The 21699-nt window shown below is 40.4% G+C and overlaps 1 protein-coding gene across 4 annotated transcripts in view; it reads left to right on the forward strand.

Annotated features, from left to right (window-relative positions):
• patj (PATJ crumbs cell polarity complex component) overlaps positions 1-21699 on the forward strand; it is a 165510-nt gene that overhangs the window by 7047 nt on the left and 136764 nt on the right. For all 4 annotated transcript variants that reach the window (XM_072661132.1, XM_072661134.1, XM_072661133.1 and 1 more), the window contains exons 5-13: positions 176-352; positions 5130-5269; positions 5640-5820; positions 13119-13247; positions 15819-16058; positions 17062-17164; positions 18882-18970; positions 19776-19917; positions 20415-20546. In XM_072661132.1, coding sequence (XP_072517233.1) covers positions 176-352; positions 5130-5269; positions 5640-5820; positions 13119-13247; positions 15819-16058; positions 17062-17164; positions 18882-18970; positions 19776-19917; positions 20415-20546 — 1333 coding nt within the window. The remainder of the gene's footprint in view (positions 1-175; positions 353-5129; positions 5270-5639; positions 5821-13118; positions 13248-15818; positions 16059-17061; positions 17165-18881; positions 18971-19775; positions 19918-20414; positions 20547-21699) is intronic.

Here is a 21699-nt window from a genome sequence, read left to right on the forward strand (position 1 = left end):
GTGAACCCCAGCCTCTCTATGGACGTCCAGTTCCACCAGCAGCTCCCCTGATTTACCTGAATCATTCATTGATCAGATAAACTAGGTGTTGGATGGTACCTGCACTGCGTACTGCTTACGCTTTCACGTCAAATTATTCATAAGGGGTCTGCTCTGTCTCTTTATCCTCTTCCAGCTCAACAGTATGCCCCCAGACACGTCCAGCGAGTTCAGCTTCTCCAGAAAAGGCCAGCTGATCGTGAGTGCCAGTCGTCCGGGGAGCAGCGTGGGCTCTGTAGTGTCCAATGGCACAAACCTGTCCTCCTCAGTGTCCTCGGAGCAGCTCCAGAGATGGCTCCACATAGCAGCGAAGGTTAGGCACACACTCTCCTCGTTCTCACGCTGCATTTGTGTGCTTCTGTGATAAAGGCGTTGATGCCTTATCAGCGACCTTGTGAAGGTTGTTTTGCTTTTTTTTTTTTAGGGCAGATTTTTGCTGCTCGTATCGTAACTGGTTTGGTTAATAGAATTTCGTATTGATTATTTGTCACAATGTTATAAAAAAGCATGAAATACAATGATAAATCATGTTAATTTATTATTTTTTTTACTAAAGTGTTCCTTTAAGAACAGTGCGCTCGTGACTGAAATATAAGGGTTTAAGTGCGCACACACAGCCTGTATAATCTCCACAGAAAAGCATTCCCAATAGAATGGGATGCTCTGGAGCAGCCACACTTGATCTTAAGGTCACCGTGCCCTATGATAGGCCTTGGCTACAGAGCACTACAGTGTGGAACTCGCCAAAGTTCGGCAAAAGGGACATTTTTCAATGCTTCTCATGCGAGTTATGGAGATTTTTAAATGTGGGAATTCCAGCAGGGATGTTTGAGGGAGAGTTTCTCCTCTATCCCAATCCCAGCACAGCAGCAGCTCATGTCATTATTCGCCCCATCCATTTTTTTAGCTAATTAAAAAAAAAATGAGGGATGTCCCATTCAGGTTATTTTGCCCCCCACCCCCAGTCCAGTCTGAGTCTCTTAATAGTGAGAATCAGTATAAGTATCAGTATAATCAGACTTTCTGGACTGACTGATTTAATTTAGTCGAGACTTTTCTTAAAATGATGTTTCATAGTGTTTAATATCTAATAATTCAGTCTGACTCTCCTCCCTGACCAATCAGCTCCCAGCTCCTTTAAACACTGCAGTCTAATCACTTGGTACACACTCTGGACTGGTACCTGTGGTTGTTGGTCTACTGGTGTGTAATAACTGGTTTATAGTGGGTGTGTGTGTGTGTGTGTGTGTGTGTGTGTGTGTGTGTGTGTGTGTGTGTGTGTGTTAGCGTTAGCCTCCACTCAGTTCTGAATGGGTTCTTCAGTGCTAGATTAAGAGTACAGAAAGGGAACGGAGTGATGGTTTAATAAAGGGTCAGATATTATGGTCTGTTTTCATGTTCCACTGTAAAATAGCTCCACACTGCAGAACCTCAACTCCTTTATTTACCTTCTGAGAACGTCCGCACCGCTGCTGCAGCCAGCCGGGGATAACGTCCGTTCATGACGGATTGAGGACACCAGATGGTGCTCTGAACACCGTGGTTTAAACAAAGGATCAGAACTGGATTGGGATTAAAATAGCCGATACTCGATTATTAAAATAAGCCTGGAACAGATCGGAACATCCGTACTTTAAAATGACGGCTAAAAATAAGCAGAAATGTTGTCAGTGTGTCAATTATTTTAACTGCTGTGCTTTATTTTATTGTGTGTCTTGTCAAAGTCAAAACTTTATTGTCAAAACTGCATTATGTACAGCACATACACAGGATTGACTTTACGTTACTCTCAGACCCATGGTGCAAAAATAAACATTATATAACACTAAGAATAAGAAATGGTAGTATAGTACATTTTGAGAATGTAAGAGTATAAAGTTTTTGTACAAATCAGTAGAGCGAGCTCCCTGACATTGACCTCAGAAGTAAAGTGGCATATGAAGTAATGTACTGATGAAGTGTATGAGTAAAGTATATATAGACCTCCCTGAAATGACATAACAGTAAGTGACATATGCAGCAGATTAACAGTCTGGGTAGTGCAAAGTGTAGCTTATAGACTGTTAAAGTGACGTGTGCAAAACCAGTTCTTGATCATGCAGAGTTGACTTGTTGAATTGCAGTACTGAGTTTGTGTGTGTATTAATGAATTAAAATGGCAATTTTAGACCTAGTCCTTTTATACCAACCTGGGGACTATGGTTGAAAATTAGCCACACTGGCTAAACTGTCACATTTACAGAAATGTTCATTCTTGTTGATTAATGCTCTAAACCAAAGCTTAAAATAATCTGAAGTAAACCAAAAGCCAAACCCACAGATACAGGGTGGACCAGTCAGAACTAAGATCATTTTACCAAAATACAAAAACAAGAACAGAGCCACAGATTGATTTATTCAGCGGTATTTCTTCAATAGTTTTCGGGCTGTGGGCAAATAAAGTAATTTATTATATATATTTTTAATAAATGATCATTGTTAGCAGCCAAGACCTGCTAATATATTGTGTTTATCTGAAATGAATGTAGAATACATGAATTTCTATGAACAGTTGAGCATCAGCCTTCAAATTGTATTGGCAAGTGGCAATCACCGGGGTCCAAGCACTTTGTGCCAGTAGAAATGGTGAGCAGTTATTTATAGTAGCATCTCTAAAATAAATAATTTTTTGGGCATTTCAAACACCAGTGCAATTGAACCAAAGTGCTTTATTCACCCATAAGTGAAACCATAAACCCAACATGAACAAAAGCATACTTTTTAAGTCAAGTCAAGTCAAATTTATTTTTATTGATTTTTACAACTGTTGTCGTCACAAAGCAGCTTTACATAATTAGTAATTAGTAATTAATAAAAGACAGAGACAAAAAGAAGAAAATAACGTAAGTCATGAAGGATCAAAGACCCCCAGTGAGCAGCCAGTGGCGACAGTGGCAAGGAGAACCTCCCTCAGAGCTGGAGGAAGAAATCTTGGGAGGAACCAAGAATCACAAGGGGGACCCGACCCGTCCTCCTCTGATCAGAACTATTTAAACATTAATGATAAAAATGACCAAACCAGATACAGCAGATAGGTAATAATGGTGATATTAATAATACTAGTGGCAGATAGTTACGAGTCCATTTAGGTTTAAACATGGTCATTAGACAGGTAGCAGTGGTAGAAGGGTGTACCGCTGGGTGGTGGTGGTCGGATTGGTAGGTGGCAGCTGGTCTGACGCAGGTAGAGGGGACCTCAGCGGGCAAACTTCCAGCAGGTCGGGCTGGGTGGCTATTTTGCTTGGAGAAGGTAAAAAGAGAGAGTTATTTCTGAGAGGATTTTATGGAGAGCAGAGAATGTTGAGCAAGTCCCTTAAGAAAGCCTTTTATGCTGCAGACATAATGGCAGGCCAAACAGTGACCAACACCAAAACCATGTTCCAGTTTGAGGCATGTTGGAATACAAACGGCAAGAAGTATAATAATAATAATAATAATAATAATAACTATTATGCATTTCTTTCTCAAGTTTTTGAATTCCACATTTTATCTGGACATTAAATCTGCATGTCTGGGCAGCTGTCTATGATCTAAAGGTCAGAGGAGTTTAGCTGATGCATAATAACAATAATCCAAAACACTGGAATAAATCAACAACAGACTCCAATTCAAGTTCTGACCTCAGTCTCATTGAAATGCTGTGGCGTGATCTAAAGTGATGTCCGGGCAAAACATTCTGGAAATATTCATAAACAGTTGCGGTAGGCAGAATGAGCCAGAGTGCCTCTTCACCACGACACTGGGTTGATGGTAGGATCGAGAAGTGCAGTTGGTTGGGGGTACTTGCCAGAAAAGGAGGTTCCACTACGTACCTAAATAATTCTATAATATAATTATATATATATATATTATTTGTCTTTGCCATTGTTTAAATAACTTCAGCACTACTTAGTTAATGTACTACCATTACAAAATCCTGTGCATGTTGTGTTTAACACACTGAATTAGAGCTGGGCAATATGACGATATTTTATTGTATGGTGATGAATGTAGTTATGGTGACAGTACACTAAGCTTCTCTAATCATATGGAGGAGACTGTTATTACTGCTTAATAAACACTGATCAGCTGCAGGGTTCATTACTAACAGTGTAATTAGACTGAAGGGTTCATTAGATGAAGAGCAGCAGATGTTAATGAGTATAAATCACTGTATTCAGTACAGGAGAGGATCTGAATAGTAGTTTATAAGAATCTGATACTGATCAGTGTTCAGTCTGTGATTTACATGTATTGTGAATATTTACAAATATTGTGTATCGCAAAAATATCTTTAAATATAATATAATATAATATAATATTTTTACCCAGCCCTACACTGAACCCTATATTTATTATTCAGTTGTTAGCCCTAATGCAGAAACCATTTAGTATAGCACATTCTTTGGTGTCCCCCAGGGTTCTGACTTAGGGTTTATGGAATTGATGCTGTTTGTGCCAGTAATGTGGTTAAAACAGTAACAGTGAAGGAATGTGGAAAGTAAAAGAAAGAAGTCTGAGCTGATTGACATCTTTCAGTATATCATCACCTGTCCTGCAAAAACCTTGTATCTTTATTTGCACTGTTCACTTTGAATCTGGCAGTTGTTATTTATATTAAATCAGGATTTCATGACGAGTGGACCAATAGAAATGCTCCAGAATGACTAGAAATCTTTTAACATTGACTTCCATTGAACGCTCAGAAGGTTTTACATCTCTCAATTGATGTTATTGATATGTGTTTTTTGCATGACCGTGACAATATGGTGTATAAAGCTGCTCAGTGGATTGTTTAGTAATCACTATTATCATTATGGTCTTCGCAGTACTGCTGTTGCAGAAGATCTAAGCACTGAGATTGGTTACAGAACTCATTTGTATGACCAATCAGATGTGATTCTGTGATTTAGGGGTTTTCCTGAAGTTTAATGTTATTGATTCACCAACGTTTTCCTAATTAATATCATATCACAATCTCAATATTCAGCAGAACAATCATAATGCTACTGTTTTCTCTAAATCCTGCCCGATCCTGTAGTAAATGAACATCTTGTGCTTGTTCTCTACAGGGAAGAAAAATTGAGCATGTGAATCTGCTGAGGCCGTTGTCTGGAGGCCTGGGCTTCAGTGTGGTGGGCCTTAGGCCTGATGGAGTTGGCACTCATGGAGTCTTCATCAAACAGGTGCAGCCAGGCGGTGTGGCAGCCAGGTGAGCTCAACAATGCATTTAATGGCTGTTTACTCCTGCGTAACTGACTTCTTCATTCAGGAAAGAGTGTGATCATTCATAATATTTGCTTTCTTCATCGTTTTTTGATCACAGTGAAGCGAAGAAGATAATTGTTTTTTTTTTTCTGGGTTATTTTCCACAGTTAATTAAGTAACCAGAGCTTTTTATTACAAGGCTAAAGCTTTAAAATGGCTTTAGTAAAGTGTTCTTACTTTATTTAATATTGACACTGAATATGCACATTTTAATGGATTGTTTTTAAAAGAAATGAGCTGCTGTAAGTCCTTCTAATAATCCTGTGCGCTTTTAGCATTTAAAACTGAATGTTGAGCTTGCTGTGAACTTTCAGAGACGGCAGATTGCAAGAGAACGACCAGATTCTGGCCATCAATGGAATTCCTCTGGACCAGAGTGTAACTCAGCAGCAGGCCATTGCTTTCCTGCAGCAGCAGAGGGACCGAGTGGAGCTAGTGGTTGCCAGAGACACTGCATCAAAACCCAGCTTTCCCCCATCTGGATCCATTCAAACGGTGAGGCCATTTCAGGTGATTTCTGCAGGGTGGGTGTTTTGAGTTATTAACACATTTTAGTATGAACTTGAATGAGGGCCTGCAACGGCACCCTGAGGTGATTTCTTTTGTTATTATTATTATTATTATATATATTAAAAAACTTTTTTTTACACTATTTTTACATCACTGCCGTGAATGCAGATTGTTCTTTGAGTGCCCCCTAATGGACAGCCATGCTCGTGCATTTCTAGACAAGCTGAGAGATGAAGCGGTAGAGGAATATTACTAGTTACTTATTAATTAAATTGATTCTAAATAATTAACCTAATTTCTCTACCCACTTTGGAAAGCCAATTACCCAATCCCTGTTCATGTCAACTCCCCGTATCTCTAGCAATGCCCCCAACACTAGGAGGGTGAAGACTAGCCCATGTCCCCTCCAACACATGTGAAATCAGCGAGCATCTCTTTTCGCTAGGTAGTCAGCGCAGTCAGAGCTCCCCAGCTCAGATTCAGCGTCTAAGAGACGCCTATGCTGACCATCATCACCATAGGAGTGATGTGGTGAGGAAGTGTCGTCAACCCACCCCTTAGAGAACAAGACCAACTGTGCTGTCTCTGACTCCGGCTGCTGATGGCAAGCAGCACGACCCAGGATTCAAACCAGCGATCCCCTGATCATAGCGAAAGCGGCTTACTTTGCATCCTACAGGATTTTACACTAATATGACTCTATGGGTAACGCAGCGTTACACAGCAGCAGTTCTGGAGAAAGGTTCTCCTCCTGCAGCTCCACCACCAAAGCTCCATAGTGCAGTAGCAGCAGAGTTGGAGTGGGAATGACAGAGAGGCCGTTCTCCCCCTGTTCCAGTCAGGGTTCTGAAGTTTATAGTGCGAGGCAAGCTTTCTAAGTAGTGTTGCTTTAAAGAACCACTCGACGCAGCAGTACCTGAGGAGTGCCACTGATGAGTTAAAGGGGTTCTGATGCAGTGTTGATTAAGTAAAGCTTGGTCAGTGTGCACAACCCTCTGAAAACTAGGTTCCTACAAAATTGCCCCACCTCACCAGCTTCAAGACTGAAAAACACACAAGTAATTTTCTCCTCAACCTGAGCCGGAGGTGCAGCGAGATGAGCAGACGTGACTGTTGTGATTGCCCCAACGATCCTCTTCCTGCTCTCGGCCAAGAGAGAGAAATAAACTCTTGGAGAGGGCAAATGAGCCTGGAAAAGATCAACAGCCATGAGATGAAGCTGATTAACTCGAGCCTCTAACAATAAATACAATCGTTCCCCCTCGTCCACTTTAATTAAATACCGCTCAAGTGAAGGTCTTAGTGTGAACACACGTGGAGGGCTCGGGGAGAGAGATTTTAAAAGGCTGCTAAATGATGTTATTTAGATTTATTTCGGGGCGCTCGGTTCTGTGTGTTTCTGGGCCTTTTTAATGTGCTTTTTTTTCTTTCTTTCTTTTTTTTTTTTTTAAACCGCTCGTATTGTTTTAATGCCCTTGGATGGATGCCACATCCTGCATATCAAAACCAGGCCTTCGCCTTTGTTTAATTCATGCAATGTTTCTCGTGAGGTCGAGTTTAATGGTGCACCAGGCAAAAGTCTGGGTTTTATTTGATTGCTTGTTGCCTGGCTTAACTACCTGTCACCAAATGTCATGATTGGCTGTAACAGAGTAATAGCCGGCACTGATCTTGTTTATCATTCTGCTGAAATTCCTACTTGGCAGGCCGGATCGGGAGAAAATTTGATTTAGCGACACATGCGGCTTTACACAAGAGGCTCGCAGCTTATGGATGATGAAGCTAAAAAGTAGAGGAGGCGGCTGGAGCGCTGCACGTAACGCAACATGGCGTTTATGTTTGCCTTTCAGCCGAGTTGTAAAACGTCTCCAGGAAATTTAGAGTATAGCTCGCGATGAAAATCCGAGCACCCTTTTAAAGGAATATCAATCTGTGCATGCTTTACCACCCAGCAGTCAAAGAGAGTGTGTTATAGGGGTAGTCCAGTGGTTTTCAGTGGCCTGATCTCTGTTTGCTGCACTCGTGATGTATGGCCGATTTCCACAGACAGTAATGTTGACTCATTTTCCTGTGCTTGGTGAAAGATCAGGAAGGCTGATGACTCAAAACATAGAATCCAATGGGCAGATGCTGAAACCCTGTCCTGAAACATTGATTTATATTAGAAGTGTTTGAAAGATAATTGTAACAGAAGCCAATGGGCAGAAGACCTTCCAGTTGGCTTCTTTTATGTTTTGAGTTAAAGACTGGGCAGATTCTGAGACACCGTCCCATTGACCTCTTTTAGAAGTAGTTCTATGTGGGAACAGACTAATTGATTTTAAACTTTTTTTTAAAGCAGAAAACCTGAAGACTCAATACTTGTAATAGACATCAATAGGCAGATGCTGAGACACTGTCCCATTGACTTCTATTGTATATCAAATAAATAAAATAATAAATCAAAGCTTTATAAAAAAGTCATATAAGACTGCCGAGACACCTTCCCATTGACTTATTTTCGAAGTCTTGGTCAAAGTAGTTCTATATGGGAACAGACTCATTTTAACCTGCAGACTCAAAATTTACTTGGAATAGAAGCCACTTTTCCATTGACTTCTATTCTAAATAAGCTTGAAGTCACAGAAGACTAACAGTAGCCAATGGGCAGATACTAAGACACTTCCCCATTGACTTCTATTATTATGTATAAAATAATAAATAAAAGCTTTAAGCCATATGACACTAATAGAAACCAGTGCAGAGACACCTTCCCATTGACTTCTTTTAGACGTCTTGGTCAAAGTAGTTCTATGTGGGAACAGACTAATAGAGTTTTTTTTTAAAAAAAGAACAGAAAACCTGAATAATAAATAATAAATAAAAGCTTCAAGTCATGTAGACTCAAATAGAAACCAGTAGGGAGCTGCCGAGACACCTTCCCATTTACTCTTTTCGAAGTCTTGATCAATGTAGTTCTATATGGGAACTAATTTGACTAATTTGACAAAAAAATAACAAAATACCTGAAGTGACTCAAAACTTACTTGTAATAAAAACCAATGGGCAGATACTGAAACACCTTCCCATTGACTTCTATTCTAAATACGTTTGAAGTCACAGAAGACTAATAGTAGCCAATGGACAGATACTAGGATACTTCCCCATTGACTTTAAGTCATGTAAGACTCTAATAGAAACCAATAGGGAGCTGCTGAGACACCGTCCCATTGACCCATTTTAGAAGTAGTTCTATATGGGAACAGACTAATTGATTGATTTTTTTTTTTAAAGCAGAAAACCTGAAGACTCAACTTGAAATAGACATCAATAGACAGATGCTGAGACACCCTCCCATTGACTTCTTTTTGAAGAGTGTTTTAAGCTTTTCTGTGATGACAGACTAATACATTAGAAAAGAACAGAAACCTGGAGACTCAAAAAATGTAGATAGAAGCAGATACTGGACAAACTTCCCATCGGCTTCTATTAGAAGTGTGTTTTGAGTCATCAGTTCTTTAGTTCCTTTTTGAGTATAGAGGAAAAAATAGCAGAATTCTTGTTTAAAATGGGTGAAAATAATAATTAAAACACACTTATAATAGAATTTCATGGACTGGTGATTGAACACACATCCTCCCTTTGACCTCTGTATACTAGGTACAAGAAAACAAGACAAAAGAATTAAAGAACAGAAAATCTGAAGACTCAAACCATATTTGTAATAGAAGTCAATGGATAAATACTGGAAACCTTCTCATGGGCGTCCATTGTAAATATGTTTTTGTGTCATAGAAGACTCCAATAGACAGAATCTGATATATATAAGTGTATTTTGAGTTATACAATTGTGCAATTCTTTTGTAAATACAGAGATACATGGCAGAATTACCGTCTGTGTGAAAAGAACAGATAACCTGTAGACTCAAACCAGACCAGTAATGGAATCCAATGGGATTCAATGACTTCTATTCTAAATATGCTTTTAAGACTCTAATAGACACCAGTAGGCAGATGCTGGAACACCTTCTCATTCACTTCTATATAAATGTGTTTTGAGTCATAGAAGACTCTAATAGAAGCCAGATAAACATGGCAGAGCTATTGTCTGTGTCGAAACGTACTTGTAATAGAACCTAATAGACTAATACTGGAAGAGACTTCCCTTTGGATTCTATGTAAGTGGTTTGAATAATCAAATGGTTTAGTTTCTTGTTTTTTAACTTTAATATAGAGACAAATAGCATAATTTGTCTGTGAAAATAATAAGCAAAACATGCTTGTAATAAGACATTCCCATTGACTTCCATTGTAAATGTGTTTTGAGTCATAGGATGCTCAAATAGGAGTCAATAATCTGTTGCTGATGCATCACGTTACTATTCATGTCAAAATATATGACTATATTTTATCGTATCATGATAAATGTTGTTATGGCGATAACAATAAGCTTCTCTAATCATATAAATGAGACTGTTAGAGCTTAATAAACACTGATCAGCTGCAGGTTTCATTACTAACAGTGTAATTAGACTGGTCTTTAAATATCATGATATGGTATTTGTACCATATCGCCCAGCCCTAGTTGTAATAGATTTCAAAGGTCAGATGCTGGAACAGCTTCCCATTGGCTTCTGTTCCAAGTGTGTTTCGCACCATCGGATCGTTTCATTCTTTTCTGAGTACAGAGAAGCATTCCCAGTGACTTCCATTATCAGCACTCCTTGCGTCTACAGTATTACTGTACTTTTCTGAGAAGGAGATGGTTGTCCATGGTAAAGGGTGAAACGGGGCAGATTCTTCAGATAGAGATCAGACTGAACAGACATGCCGTTTTCCTTTAATAGCTTTGCTTCAACAAGCCTGACGATGAAGACGTCACTCCACAAAGCCGCAGCATGTCCTATTTGTAATGCCTATATTTAAAGATCCCCAAATCCCCTCGCTGTCTCAGGCTGTTCCCTTATTCCACAAAGCTGAAATAATATTTATCTGTGTAAGATTGCCCGGCCTCCAGGGGATCCGCTGCTTCATGGTCTTGTGCCTTAAAAGGCGTAGCATGCAAGTTAACTCCGGCATGTTTTCCCTCACTTCCCGTGCCCTGGTGCTTTCCTCCGTGAACCCGGCCTCCCGAAGCCTCTTTTTTTTTTACATACTTTTTTTTTATAATATCTCCAGTCCTAATTATAGTGTGCAGGAACGTTCAGAAAGGGGCTCGACTCTGCTGAAGCACAGCTCGGGGATGTCTGGTCCTGGAGGAATAATGGTTTCCCAGAATCTCATGGATTTTGACCCCCACCACAGCTTTCTCATTAAAACTCTCACTCATGTATAGCTGTTTATTTATTCCGGGACCTTAAAGAGCATGGCTGTTTACGTATGGTGATGGACAGTATGTGGTCATCTGTTGTATATTTGAAGTCGTGTTTGGGGTGGTATCAGAATTCAGTGGTAAAATTAAATCAGTGCATGTTTTAATTGGGTTTGTTTACGTCTCCTTTTCATGACCTCCATTTCTGGATCATCTCCTTTACACTAATTATTATTATTATTATTATTACTGTAGCTTCTGTATCGTCTTCATCTGTGAATTGAAGTGCGAGTCTGACCTGAGACTGATAAAAACAGCACCGAACTCTCTCTCCTTACCCCGGTAGTTAGAGCTTGAACTTCAGGCGGCGCAGACGCATGGGTGTTGCTCAGGCCTTCTTAGTTCTTATCTCGGAAATGGCTCTGTTCTTTGGCCGGGGGGATAAGCTCTAGTGTAAAGCTTTGTCTCCCGAGACCGGTGCGATGAAACGGTGAAGAGGGAGGGTTTCATTAGATAGCAGCAAAATTGCTGAGGAAGTCACCCATCAGATAAGAGCCTGGTAATAAGAGAAACGAAATGTTCTGATTGTGAGTCATTAATAAGTGCCCAAGGAGAGTCTGGTGATTAGGAGCACGGGTGAAGTGGGAGCCGAGAGGTGGAATGGCCGCGGGAAAGACACTCGTGGGGTTTCCTGACCCTGGCTATGATGGGTGACTTATGCGTGTGACATTTAACACGTACGTTCATTAGGGCTTCTTGGCTGGGAAGGACTCTCTGTGATGTATCGTCCCAGGTCGTGCTGTAGCAGTCGCTCCTGTCTGATGATCCTACTTATCCAGGGCGAGCTGATGTATTAAAGCTTGACTCGGGAGATGTACATTTTTAAATACCAGTTGAGTTGGCTAATAACCCTAATAACTGGTGTCAGGTGACCTCCCGGGTCCAAAATAAGTCATTTTACCCCTCCTAGATCCTCCACACACCATGAAACCCTACTTCCAATATTTTGTAACTTAAGTTCATTAAAAGAAGCCATAACTTCTGTCGAAAGTGCAGATTCTAAACTCAAAAAAACAAAAAAACTAATTCAAAAGTGTTCTTGATGCAGGATGTTTATTGAATTACTTACTATTATTAATTACTATTACTACTACTAATAATTACTACTACTAATTGAGTTAGTTACTATGTCATTACACACTCTATAATGTTATAGGCTTATATAACTGTGTTTAAATATGAGATTTTGCATATTTCAAATGAAATTTCCATAATTTGGACCCTGTTCATTTTTATAATATTTTAAATAACTTTTTACATTTGACAAACAAACTAAAAGGCAAAGATTCAGACTTAAATCTCATGATACAAAATTGAAATTGAATTGAAATATAATTTCTGTAGTATTTCATGTAATATTAATTAATATTAGTGCTGTCAGGGCTAACTCAAATCTGTTTAATGTAATTAAATGTAAATGATCATTGTTGTTATTATGTAATAACAGCGTTTATATGTGACGTATTACATATTATATGCACATGTTTATTCAGTATTGTCATATCTGCTGATACACACTCCTACTGCACATTGTTCTTATTATTAATTATTAGTTATTTGTATGTATTTTTAATCTTTATTATTCCTTATTATTGTCTCATGTTTATTGTGATGTATTGTGTAACCTGCTAAATTTCCTTCTGAATCAATAAAGTATCTTTCTAACTATCTGTATCTAAATATCTATCTATTTCAAATTACATTTTCAGAACTTGGACTTTTAATATTTAAGATAATTAAAAATAACTCTAGAAAATGTCAGATGATTGGATAACAGACCTGCAGTGCCCCTTACATACCAAGTGTGTTGGCATGTAAGAATAGGTGAATGTACTTCAGATTAGTGAGGTATTTCAGATGACTTCTGATCTGTAATTGATTATTTTCTGGGTTTATCAGTGTTTTCATGCTCTCTTTCTTTTTTGTTTTACAGAAACAGTGGGGACATATGGAGGAGATTGAGCTGATGAATGATGGTTCAGGCCTGGGCTTTGGTATTGTGGGTGGAAAGGCCGCTGGTGTGGTCGTGCGAACTCTAGTGCCAAACAGCGTTGCTGATAAGGTTTGTGTTTTACAATTTCTGTCCCACCACTTTAAACACACGTATACACACTGCTAATATACAGCTGTTGTTAGAGTGTACCCAGAAAACACACTTCTTCACACTTCTGCACATTCTGCAGCATAATTGACTCAATTTATGGGATAAGAATTAATTTAAATTCAATTATAAATGAATTATAATGCAATTGTTTTCATTAAAATGCAATAATTCAATTTGAAAAAAATAAAATGAGGTTATTCTTGAGTAAACAACAAGGCACGTTTGTAAGTCGCTCTGGATAAGAGTGTCTGCCAAATGCTGTAAATGTAAATTTTTAAAAATGTGTTGTGCAAATTATTTCTAAAATGTTAAAAAAAAGTTAATATTCAAGTTTGTTCAATTATTTACATTTAAAACATCAACAAAAAGGTGTCATTTAATGAGGTGCCCATTTTATTTATGTAGGACAATATATGCACTGTATGAATGGAATATTTTAATGTATTTACAGTGTTTATATATTAAATAAAACATAATTTAAGTGAAATTGTATAATAATCTCGACCAAATTTAAAATATGTATTTTAAAGAAGTGAAAGCATTTAGAAACCCTTGCAAAGCACTGATTACAAAGCTGAGAAATTAAGACCGGCCTTAAAATCAGTGTATGCACCAATACATAACCAAGCAAAAGTTGTTATATTACATATTTTTTTTTATATTTAATATTTAAAATACCAGAATGTGTGTTTTGTTTTAATTGTTAAAATTTGTATAAATTTAAATTTGTTTAAAATTTGCTTCTGCCAAATAACTAACCCATTCTTAACTGCCCCTAGCACTAGCAGTGCTCCTGACACTAAGAGGGTAAGGAATACATGTACCCTCTAATACATGCGACGTCAGCCACGCCTCTTTTAGAACTGCTGCTAATGTGGCGTTGCCAGAGAGCCGACACACTCTGAGGAAAGAGCTGGGTCGCCTGTGCCGGCCAACATCACTTTAAAAGTGATGAGGAGCAAGAGCGCCATCTATCCACCTGGAGAGAGCACGGCCAGTTGTGCTCTCTCAGACTCTGGCTGCTGATGGCAAACTGGCATGTCTCGAAACTTGGGTCCTCCAGGCCATAGTGGAAGTGGCATTTTTTATTATTATTAAATTATTTATTGTTGTGGTTTGGTGTGATATATATATATATATTAGTTTCATAGTACTCTGCTGTATCTTTGGGTGGTCCATCACTCAGTTCAGCGGCAGGGCCAAATGCAGTGAAACCAGGTATCAGCCATTGAGACGTCAGCTGAAGAGAGCACGTTTACAGCCATGTTTCTGAGTGCTTTGTGCTGAGAACTGAAAAGTCCTGACACAGCATATGTTCACTTTATACCAATCCCATTTAGATTTCCTGATCTGAGCTAATCTACGCTGCGGTTCAGGACCACTCAAATTTAACATGGGAACATGGCAACAACAAAAAAGCAGCTGATGTCACTTCACCCTCCTGAATTGGATTACACAAAAGGGATAGGGACTGGAAAAAGAATACTGTCCTCTATTGAAACCACACACTCTCTTGCAGACACACAGACACACACACACACACACACACACACGCTTTCCCTCCAGTTCAGCCCCCCTCCTTCTCTTCTTTTCCTGCCAATGTCCAAAGCTCAGGCAACAAAACCCTTCTTGTTCAAAAGGCACAGCGCTTGCATTTCACACATCACTGGATCTTATGCTCCAAAAAAGCTGTCAAAATTGGGGCTTTGTTATCCCTGGCGTTTCCCATTTCAGCTTTTAATGGCTGCACCAGGCTTCAATGCGCCCCTGCTGTCCTGCACACACGGGCGGGGCCGGGGACGCAGAGATTTGCCTTCGCCCGTCGACGCATCAAAACGCCTTTCATGTCTTCTTCTTCTCCCACAAAGGCTCCGGCTCTCCTCTCCTGTCAGGGTGTAATGATTCTGTAGTCCGTCCTTTTCCCCCTGTAGTTCATCCCTCCTGAGCCCTCCAGCTGAAGAATACACGGCTCAGCTCAGCTGGGAAAAGGGCAGGCCTTGCGAGAGCAGCACTTTCATTGCGGAAGTTATTGCGACGTCTCTGGAACCTGTTGCAGCTTCATCCAAACTAGGGTTCAGCTGTTGACTGTCTGTGAAAAGTATAATGTAAATATAAGATTTATATAAGTAAATATAAATAAATAAATATAATATTGTGTACGTTCCCCTCATATCGCCAGAACAACTCTGACCTGTTGAGTCCTCGGACAAGACCTCGGAAGCTGCCCTGTGGTATCTAGCACCGATATGTAACGTTTGCAGCAGATCCTTTAAGTCCTGTAAGTTGTGAGGTGGGACCTTCATGAGCATCAATGAGCCTTGGGTTGTCCTTTCTTTTAGAGCACTTTTGTAGGTACTGACCACTGCATACCGGGACACCCCACAAGACCGGCCTGACGTTTAGAACGTCACGGTTTGGTTCATTGTCCTGTTGTCCTTATTGACTGTTCACTTGCTGCCTCACACACACACACACACACACACACACACACACTGCGTCTGACTGAGTCTTCCTTGTTTTTCTCATCAGGACGGGCGGCTGAGGACGGGTGACCACATTCTGAGGATTGGGGACACGCCCACACAGGGGTTGACCAGCGAGCAGGTGGTGCAGGTGTTGCAGGCCTGCGGGACTCGGGTGCGCATGCTGATTGCACGGGACCCTCTTGGTGAAATGCAATCTCCTCCACTACCTCCACCTGCTCCGGCCGCCGCACCGGTCACCTCCCTGCCTCCTCCACCCATACCAGCCCGCAGGACCAGCAGAACTGTAGGGGCCCCTTACAACTTCAGTAGTTTGGAATCACTTGTTACATACGTGTGTGTGTGTGTGTGTGTGTGTATATGTATGTATGTATGTATGTATGTGTATATATATATATATATATATATATATATATATATATATATATATATATATATATATATATATATATATATATATATAGTCAGTCAGTCAAATGTTTGGACACACCTGGTTAAATGTGCACTTCTCATCATCTTAAAAAACCTGATCCATATGCTAGGGGGTTCAGTAGGCCTAAGTTGTAAGTAGACCTGAAGGGAGCTGATTGGGTCATAAAGGCCATTAAGACTATTTACTGGTCTTTTGCTAAATGAGTAAATGTGTGTATGTGTGTGGCTACAGTATGTTAATGTACATCAATATACACACACACACACACACACACACACACACACAGCCCTACAATCTAGGCCTACTTGAAACCCCTCCAGCCACGACAACTACGGTGGAAAAAATAGAAAGAAATATGGTCACTTTAACATCTGGATCAAATCTTTTTAAGAAGAAGTAAGTTTTCTTGATGTCATAAAAGTTTTTGGAATGACATTCCAAAAATTGCTACATGATTATATTTTCTTTTTTTTTATCTCTTTTAATTTTCATTTTGAATAATACAGCTCTGAACATTTTCAACATCACATCTACAGTAGATTCTCATATTGATTTCTAGATTCCTAATAGTTCTTTAAGACCTATACACTAACCAGTTTCCTGTGCTCAGGACACAGCAGGAGTGGCAATCAACTCAAACTGAATTAATTGGTTATTGAGGGTTAGTGAAGCTCTATGCTAAACGTATGAATGATTAATTATAAATAAGGCTCTATATTTTTAATGGCAATCTGACTCTTGTAAGGCGGTGAATGGATGAAGCTCTCTGCTGTTATTCCATGTTGATGTATGTATCATTGCGTCCAGCATGTTTTGAGATGTTTGAGTGAACTGATGTGTGATATTTCTGATGCAGGCCAATCTGGAAGGCTACGAGATTCATGAAGTGGATTTGAAGAAGAAGGAAGGTCAGAGTCTGGGCATTTCGATCGTTGCCCGAAACACGTCAACCAGTGAAGGTGAAGAAACACATTCACCCCACATTTAACCGTAATACAGCCCACATGTCGCCTCAGTCATAAGAAGGCTTGGATGTCAGAAATGGTAGCTCTGTAAGAGAAGGAAAGAAAACATTCTTACATGATTTTATTGAGCTTGGGACTTTTCTCCTGGGGGTTGGAAGTGAAGACACACAGTATATACAATTACACTTCTACTGACTTTCTATGCAATTTATTCTGTGGACTATTTAGGGTGGAAGTGTTCAGTTTTGGATGCATCCAAAGGCTGTATTCGAAATTGACTACTTCCACAGTAAATAGCATATTTAATATGATAAAATAACATATTAATTATAAATGTATAATTTTATATAAAATAGTATGCATATTTAATTGCATAATAATATGCATAATAAATGGCTAGAATTACATTTACATAACATTTACGTCATTTAGCTGACGCTCTTATCCAGAGCGACTTACAAGCTTACTGGTATTAGAAAGTTGGGCCAATGAAGTGTTAGGAGTCTTGCCCAGCGACTCTTATTGGTGTAGCACAGCACAGTCACCCAGACTGGGAATCGAACCCCAGTCTCCCACAATGTGTGGAAGCTCAGTGGCAGGTAGTGGTGTTATCTGTTGCACCACACCAACCACATAGCAATTGCATACTAATTACTGGGTAGTTCTTGAGTATGTAGTACGTAGTGTTGGTGAAAGTGTCAAGGTTGAGTATACTCAAATGTCCACGATATTTGCCCACACTGCAATGCGAAGCAGAAAGGAAGGATCTACTCCCGTCTGGAAAAAATAGAAAACATGGCGATGGCGATGAAAGAAGAGCAGCGATAGCATCAGGAGAACAGTGACGTATGTTGGCATAGCAGCACTTCCTGTTTTAGTTTGTTTAGTTAATTAGTATGTTAATATTGTGTACTATTCTGCCAAACCCACACTATTGGGGTCAGTATGTAGTCTGTATCAGTATTAGTGTGTAGTGCGCAATTGGGACACAGCCGGTATGCTTGCTGTAATGTTGAGGCATCATGTGATTGGCAAATAAGTTTAATATACAAGTTTTTGTGACAAATGTTTAATCTGTTAAAGTTCAGCAGAAACATGTTTTGTTGGTGTTTATTAATAATTACTGGCAAACTTTTTAAAAGGTTCAAACTTCTTCATTTGTCCATTGGTTGGAAACTTTGCTTTTGATGCAAAGCACTGAAATTTATGAATTGAGTGTTGATGGGCAGTGGGGCTCAGCGGTTAAAGCGCCGGGCTGTTGATAACAAGGTTGTGGGTTCGATTCCCGGGCTTGGCAAGCTGCCACCTTCTCTGCTCCCCGGGCACTGGAGTTGGCTGCCCACCGCTCTGTGTGTGTGTGTACTCACTGGCCCTAGTTCACTAGTGTGTGTGTGTGTGTGTGTGTGTGTGTGTGTGTGTGTGTGTTCACTACCACAGATGCGGAGGACACATTTCGTTTAATGGTGTACACTGCACAGTGACAAATACGTGCACCTTTACCTTTTAATTAATATTAATCATTGAGTGTTAATAGCACCCCCTTGTGGTGAATCGTCAAACTGCTAGACGGGAGTGAGTGAGTGATTTATAAGCTAGATTTGTGAGGTGCTTTGCATCTAAAAACTGAAGAAAATTCTTATTAGCTTTTAATGACACTATCTCTCTCTCTCTCGCTCTCTCTCTCTCTCTCTCTCTCTCTCACCTTTTGCAGACGGTATGGGGATTTTTGTCAAGAGTGTAGTCCCAGGCAGTGCTGCCGAGCAGAGTGGGAATATCATGGTCCATGACAGAATAATAGCGGTGGGTTGCTAGTTACTTTTTAATTAAGCTGTACCTTAATTACCCTTAATTGTACCCTGCATGCAAACGAGCAAACCTAGACCAGGACCAGAACACCAGCTGAGCACGACCTCTCCTTCTCCTCCTTCTGTTTGTCTTTGACGTTTAGTGAGAACTGTCTGAGACGCTCATGTCAAGACATCATGTACACAAGACATTATGTCCAAATGTTTGTGGACACCCCTTCAAATGAATTTATTTAGCTACTTTAAAGTGCACCTATTGCTGACACACATGTTTAAATGCATGTACACAGCTTGTCTAGTCTCTGTAGAGAAGTACTGCCAATAGAATAGGTAAGATAGTTAACATGAAGCTATTGGCAACATGCCGCCTAATGCCAGGTGTGGGCTAGAAGAGGGGTAAAAAGGCCCCCAGCATTGAGGAGCTGTGGAGCAGTGGAAGAGCTGTGGATCTCTGGAATGATGTTGGAGCTCCATCCAGTACTTTTGGGATGAGTTGGGGATGATGAGGTGGGGTGCTGATCATCCAATACCCTGACCTCACTAGCATTATTGCTGCTAAATGCAATCAAATGCTCACCGCAATGCTCCTCCAGAATCTAGTAGAAAGTCATCTTCCTGACAGTAGAGACAGTTACTCCAACAAAAGCAGGCGAAACTCCTTTTAATGCCCTTGAATTCAGAAGAAACAATAATGAATGAGCAGGTGTCCCAATACTTTTTTCCATATAACGTCTGTGTGTGAAAGGTCTAATCTATTTCGTACTGAGAGTTTCTCTCTTCACTTGCTTCTCTCTGAGCAGATGAATGGCGTGAATCTCCAGGGCTTTACCACCCAGGAGGTCTTGGACGTGATGAGGCAGACAGGCCAGACTGTTCACCTCACTCTGGTCCGCAAGATCGCATCCCCAAAGAAAACGGTTGTGGAGAAATCTCTGGATAAAGGTGGGAAACTTCCACAGTAAAGAATATCACAGGGACACCAGCTGACCTGAAGTCAGTTCTTATATTCATTGCATTTCATTGTTTATTAGATTATTAGGTCATTTGTACCTATACACATTAGAAACACCATCCATAGAGATGTATGTGATTTAAACACTCTGTAGGCCAGAGGGACCACCTGCTTGACTGAAACGAAATGGACTGAATGGCCAAACGGCATCTTACCTAAGTTGTGGGGCTCTATTATGGAAACAAAAAGATTGGTAACGGCCGATAGTCAGCAGTAAAAGACTTGGATCAGACCGGGGGTAAAAAGAACAACAAAAACCTTGACCGGGACGTCCCAAAACTTAATACAGGTCTCCTTCGATACATGTGAAGCCGGCCAGCACATCTTATTAGAACTGTTGCTGATGCAACACTCCTGCAGATGTCTTGGCATTTCACAAAGCCCACAGCAACATCTGTATGTGAATGTGATGTTTGTGTACGTGTAGTCCAGAGAGAGTCATCACGTGTGTCTCTGAGGAGGTCTGCGGAGATCAAGGTGCGGGCGGATGTTCAGACGGCCCCTCTGATGGAGCCAGTGGAGCCAGCTCTGACTGCGATCAAACAGCAGTCTGGAAGAGGTGAGCTCATACTTTTCAACCTGCGTTCCTCCCCAAACACACACACACACACACACACACACACACACACACACACACACAGACATTGAAAGGTTTGTTTTATACAGTCAGAGTGCTGTATGTATGTAAAATGTATGTAAATTAAGTAGGACATTTATGAAAGCTGCTGATCTGGTCAGTAAGTGTTTATCTGCTCAGTAAAACCCTGATATCAGAATAAACACTAATAATAACACTCCTACAGAAAGTGGTGGTGATTCTCCATCACTGTGTTCATCATTAGAACATCTCCAAAGTTCTCCTCATGGAGTCTAGTATTATTTAGAGTTCTCCTCATATCAACACCTGGTTTGGTGGTAAATCAGGGCTTAATGATGGTAATTTAGGTGAGCTGCTGCTGCTGCTGCTGCTGCTGCTGCTGATGGAGTTGAACACGTCCTCCATGCTGTGCTGGCTGGACTGGGGGGGGGCGTCCAGGAGAACCCTGGAGAAACCGAGCTCTGTTCCTCAGACTAGCTCACCGACAAGATCTCACTACTTTCTTCAGAAGCTCTTGCTCCTCTTTGTTTACTTGCATCTGTTCTAATGAGATCTGAATGAGTTTCTGCTGAGAGACATGATTCAGCACCTAAAACACACACTCACACACATATACTGACTTAAGTGGGTGGTTTAGAGAAGGGGTCATTGTCAGGATAATCATACTTTATAGATTCTGACAGGACTTCCATTGCAGAAATGACTCAGTGCAGTATTTGAACTTTAAGGTACCTACAGATATGTCCAAATGTTAGTGGACACCCATTCTAATGAATGCATTCAGCTGTAGATGTGCACCCATTGTGCACCCCCCCTTGTTTGAACGAGCAAGTGTCCCATTACTTTTGTCCATTTATCATATATTTAAAACACACAAGATTGAGCAGAGCATCTGAGGCTGAGACTAGCTAATGCCTCCATGCCCTTCTCCACCTCACACCCCCCCCCCCCATTCCCCAAACTCCTCCTTCAGTAGGAATGGGGCAGACCTGGCCTGTTTTGGTCATGATAGCCGGCGGATGTAAATATGGAAACGCTAAAACTGGGAGCGGAAGGGCGATCCTGTCCGAGACTCCAAACCAGCCAAAGTCTCGAATTACACTCCAGCCTAATT

The sequence above is a fragment of the Salminus brasiliensis genome, chromosome 17, assembly GCF_030463535.1.
Source record: "Salminus brasiliensis chromosome 17, fSalBra1.hap2, whole genome shotgun sequence".
NCBI classification, from domain to species: Eukaryota; Metazoa; Chordata; class Actinopteri; order Characiformes; family Bryconidae; genus Salminus; species Salminus brasiliensis.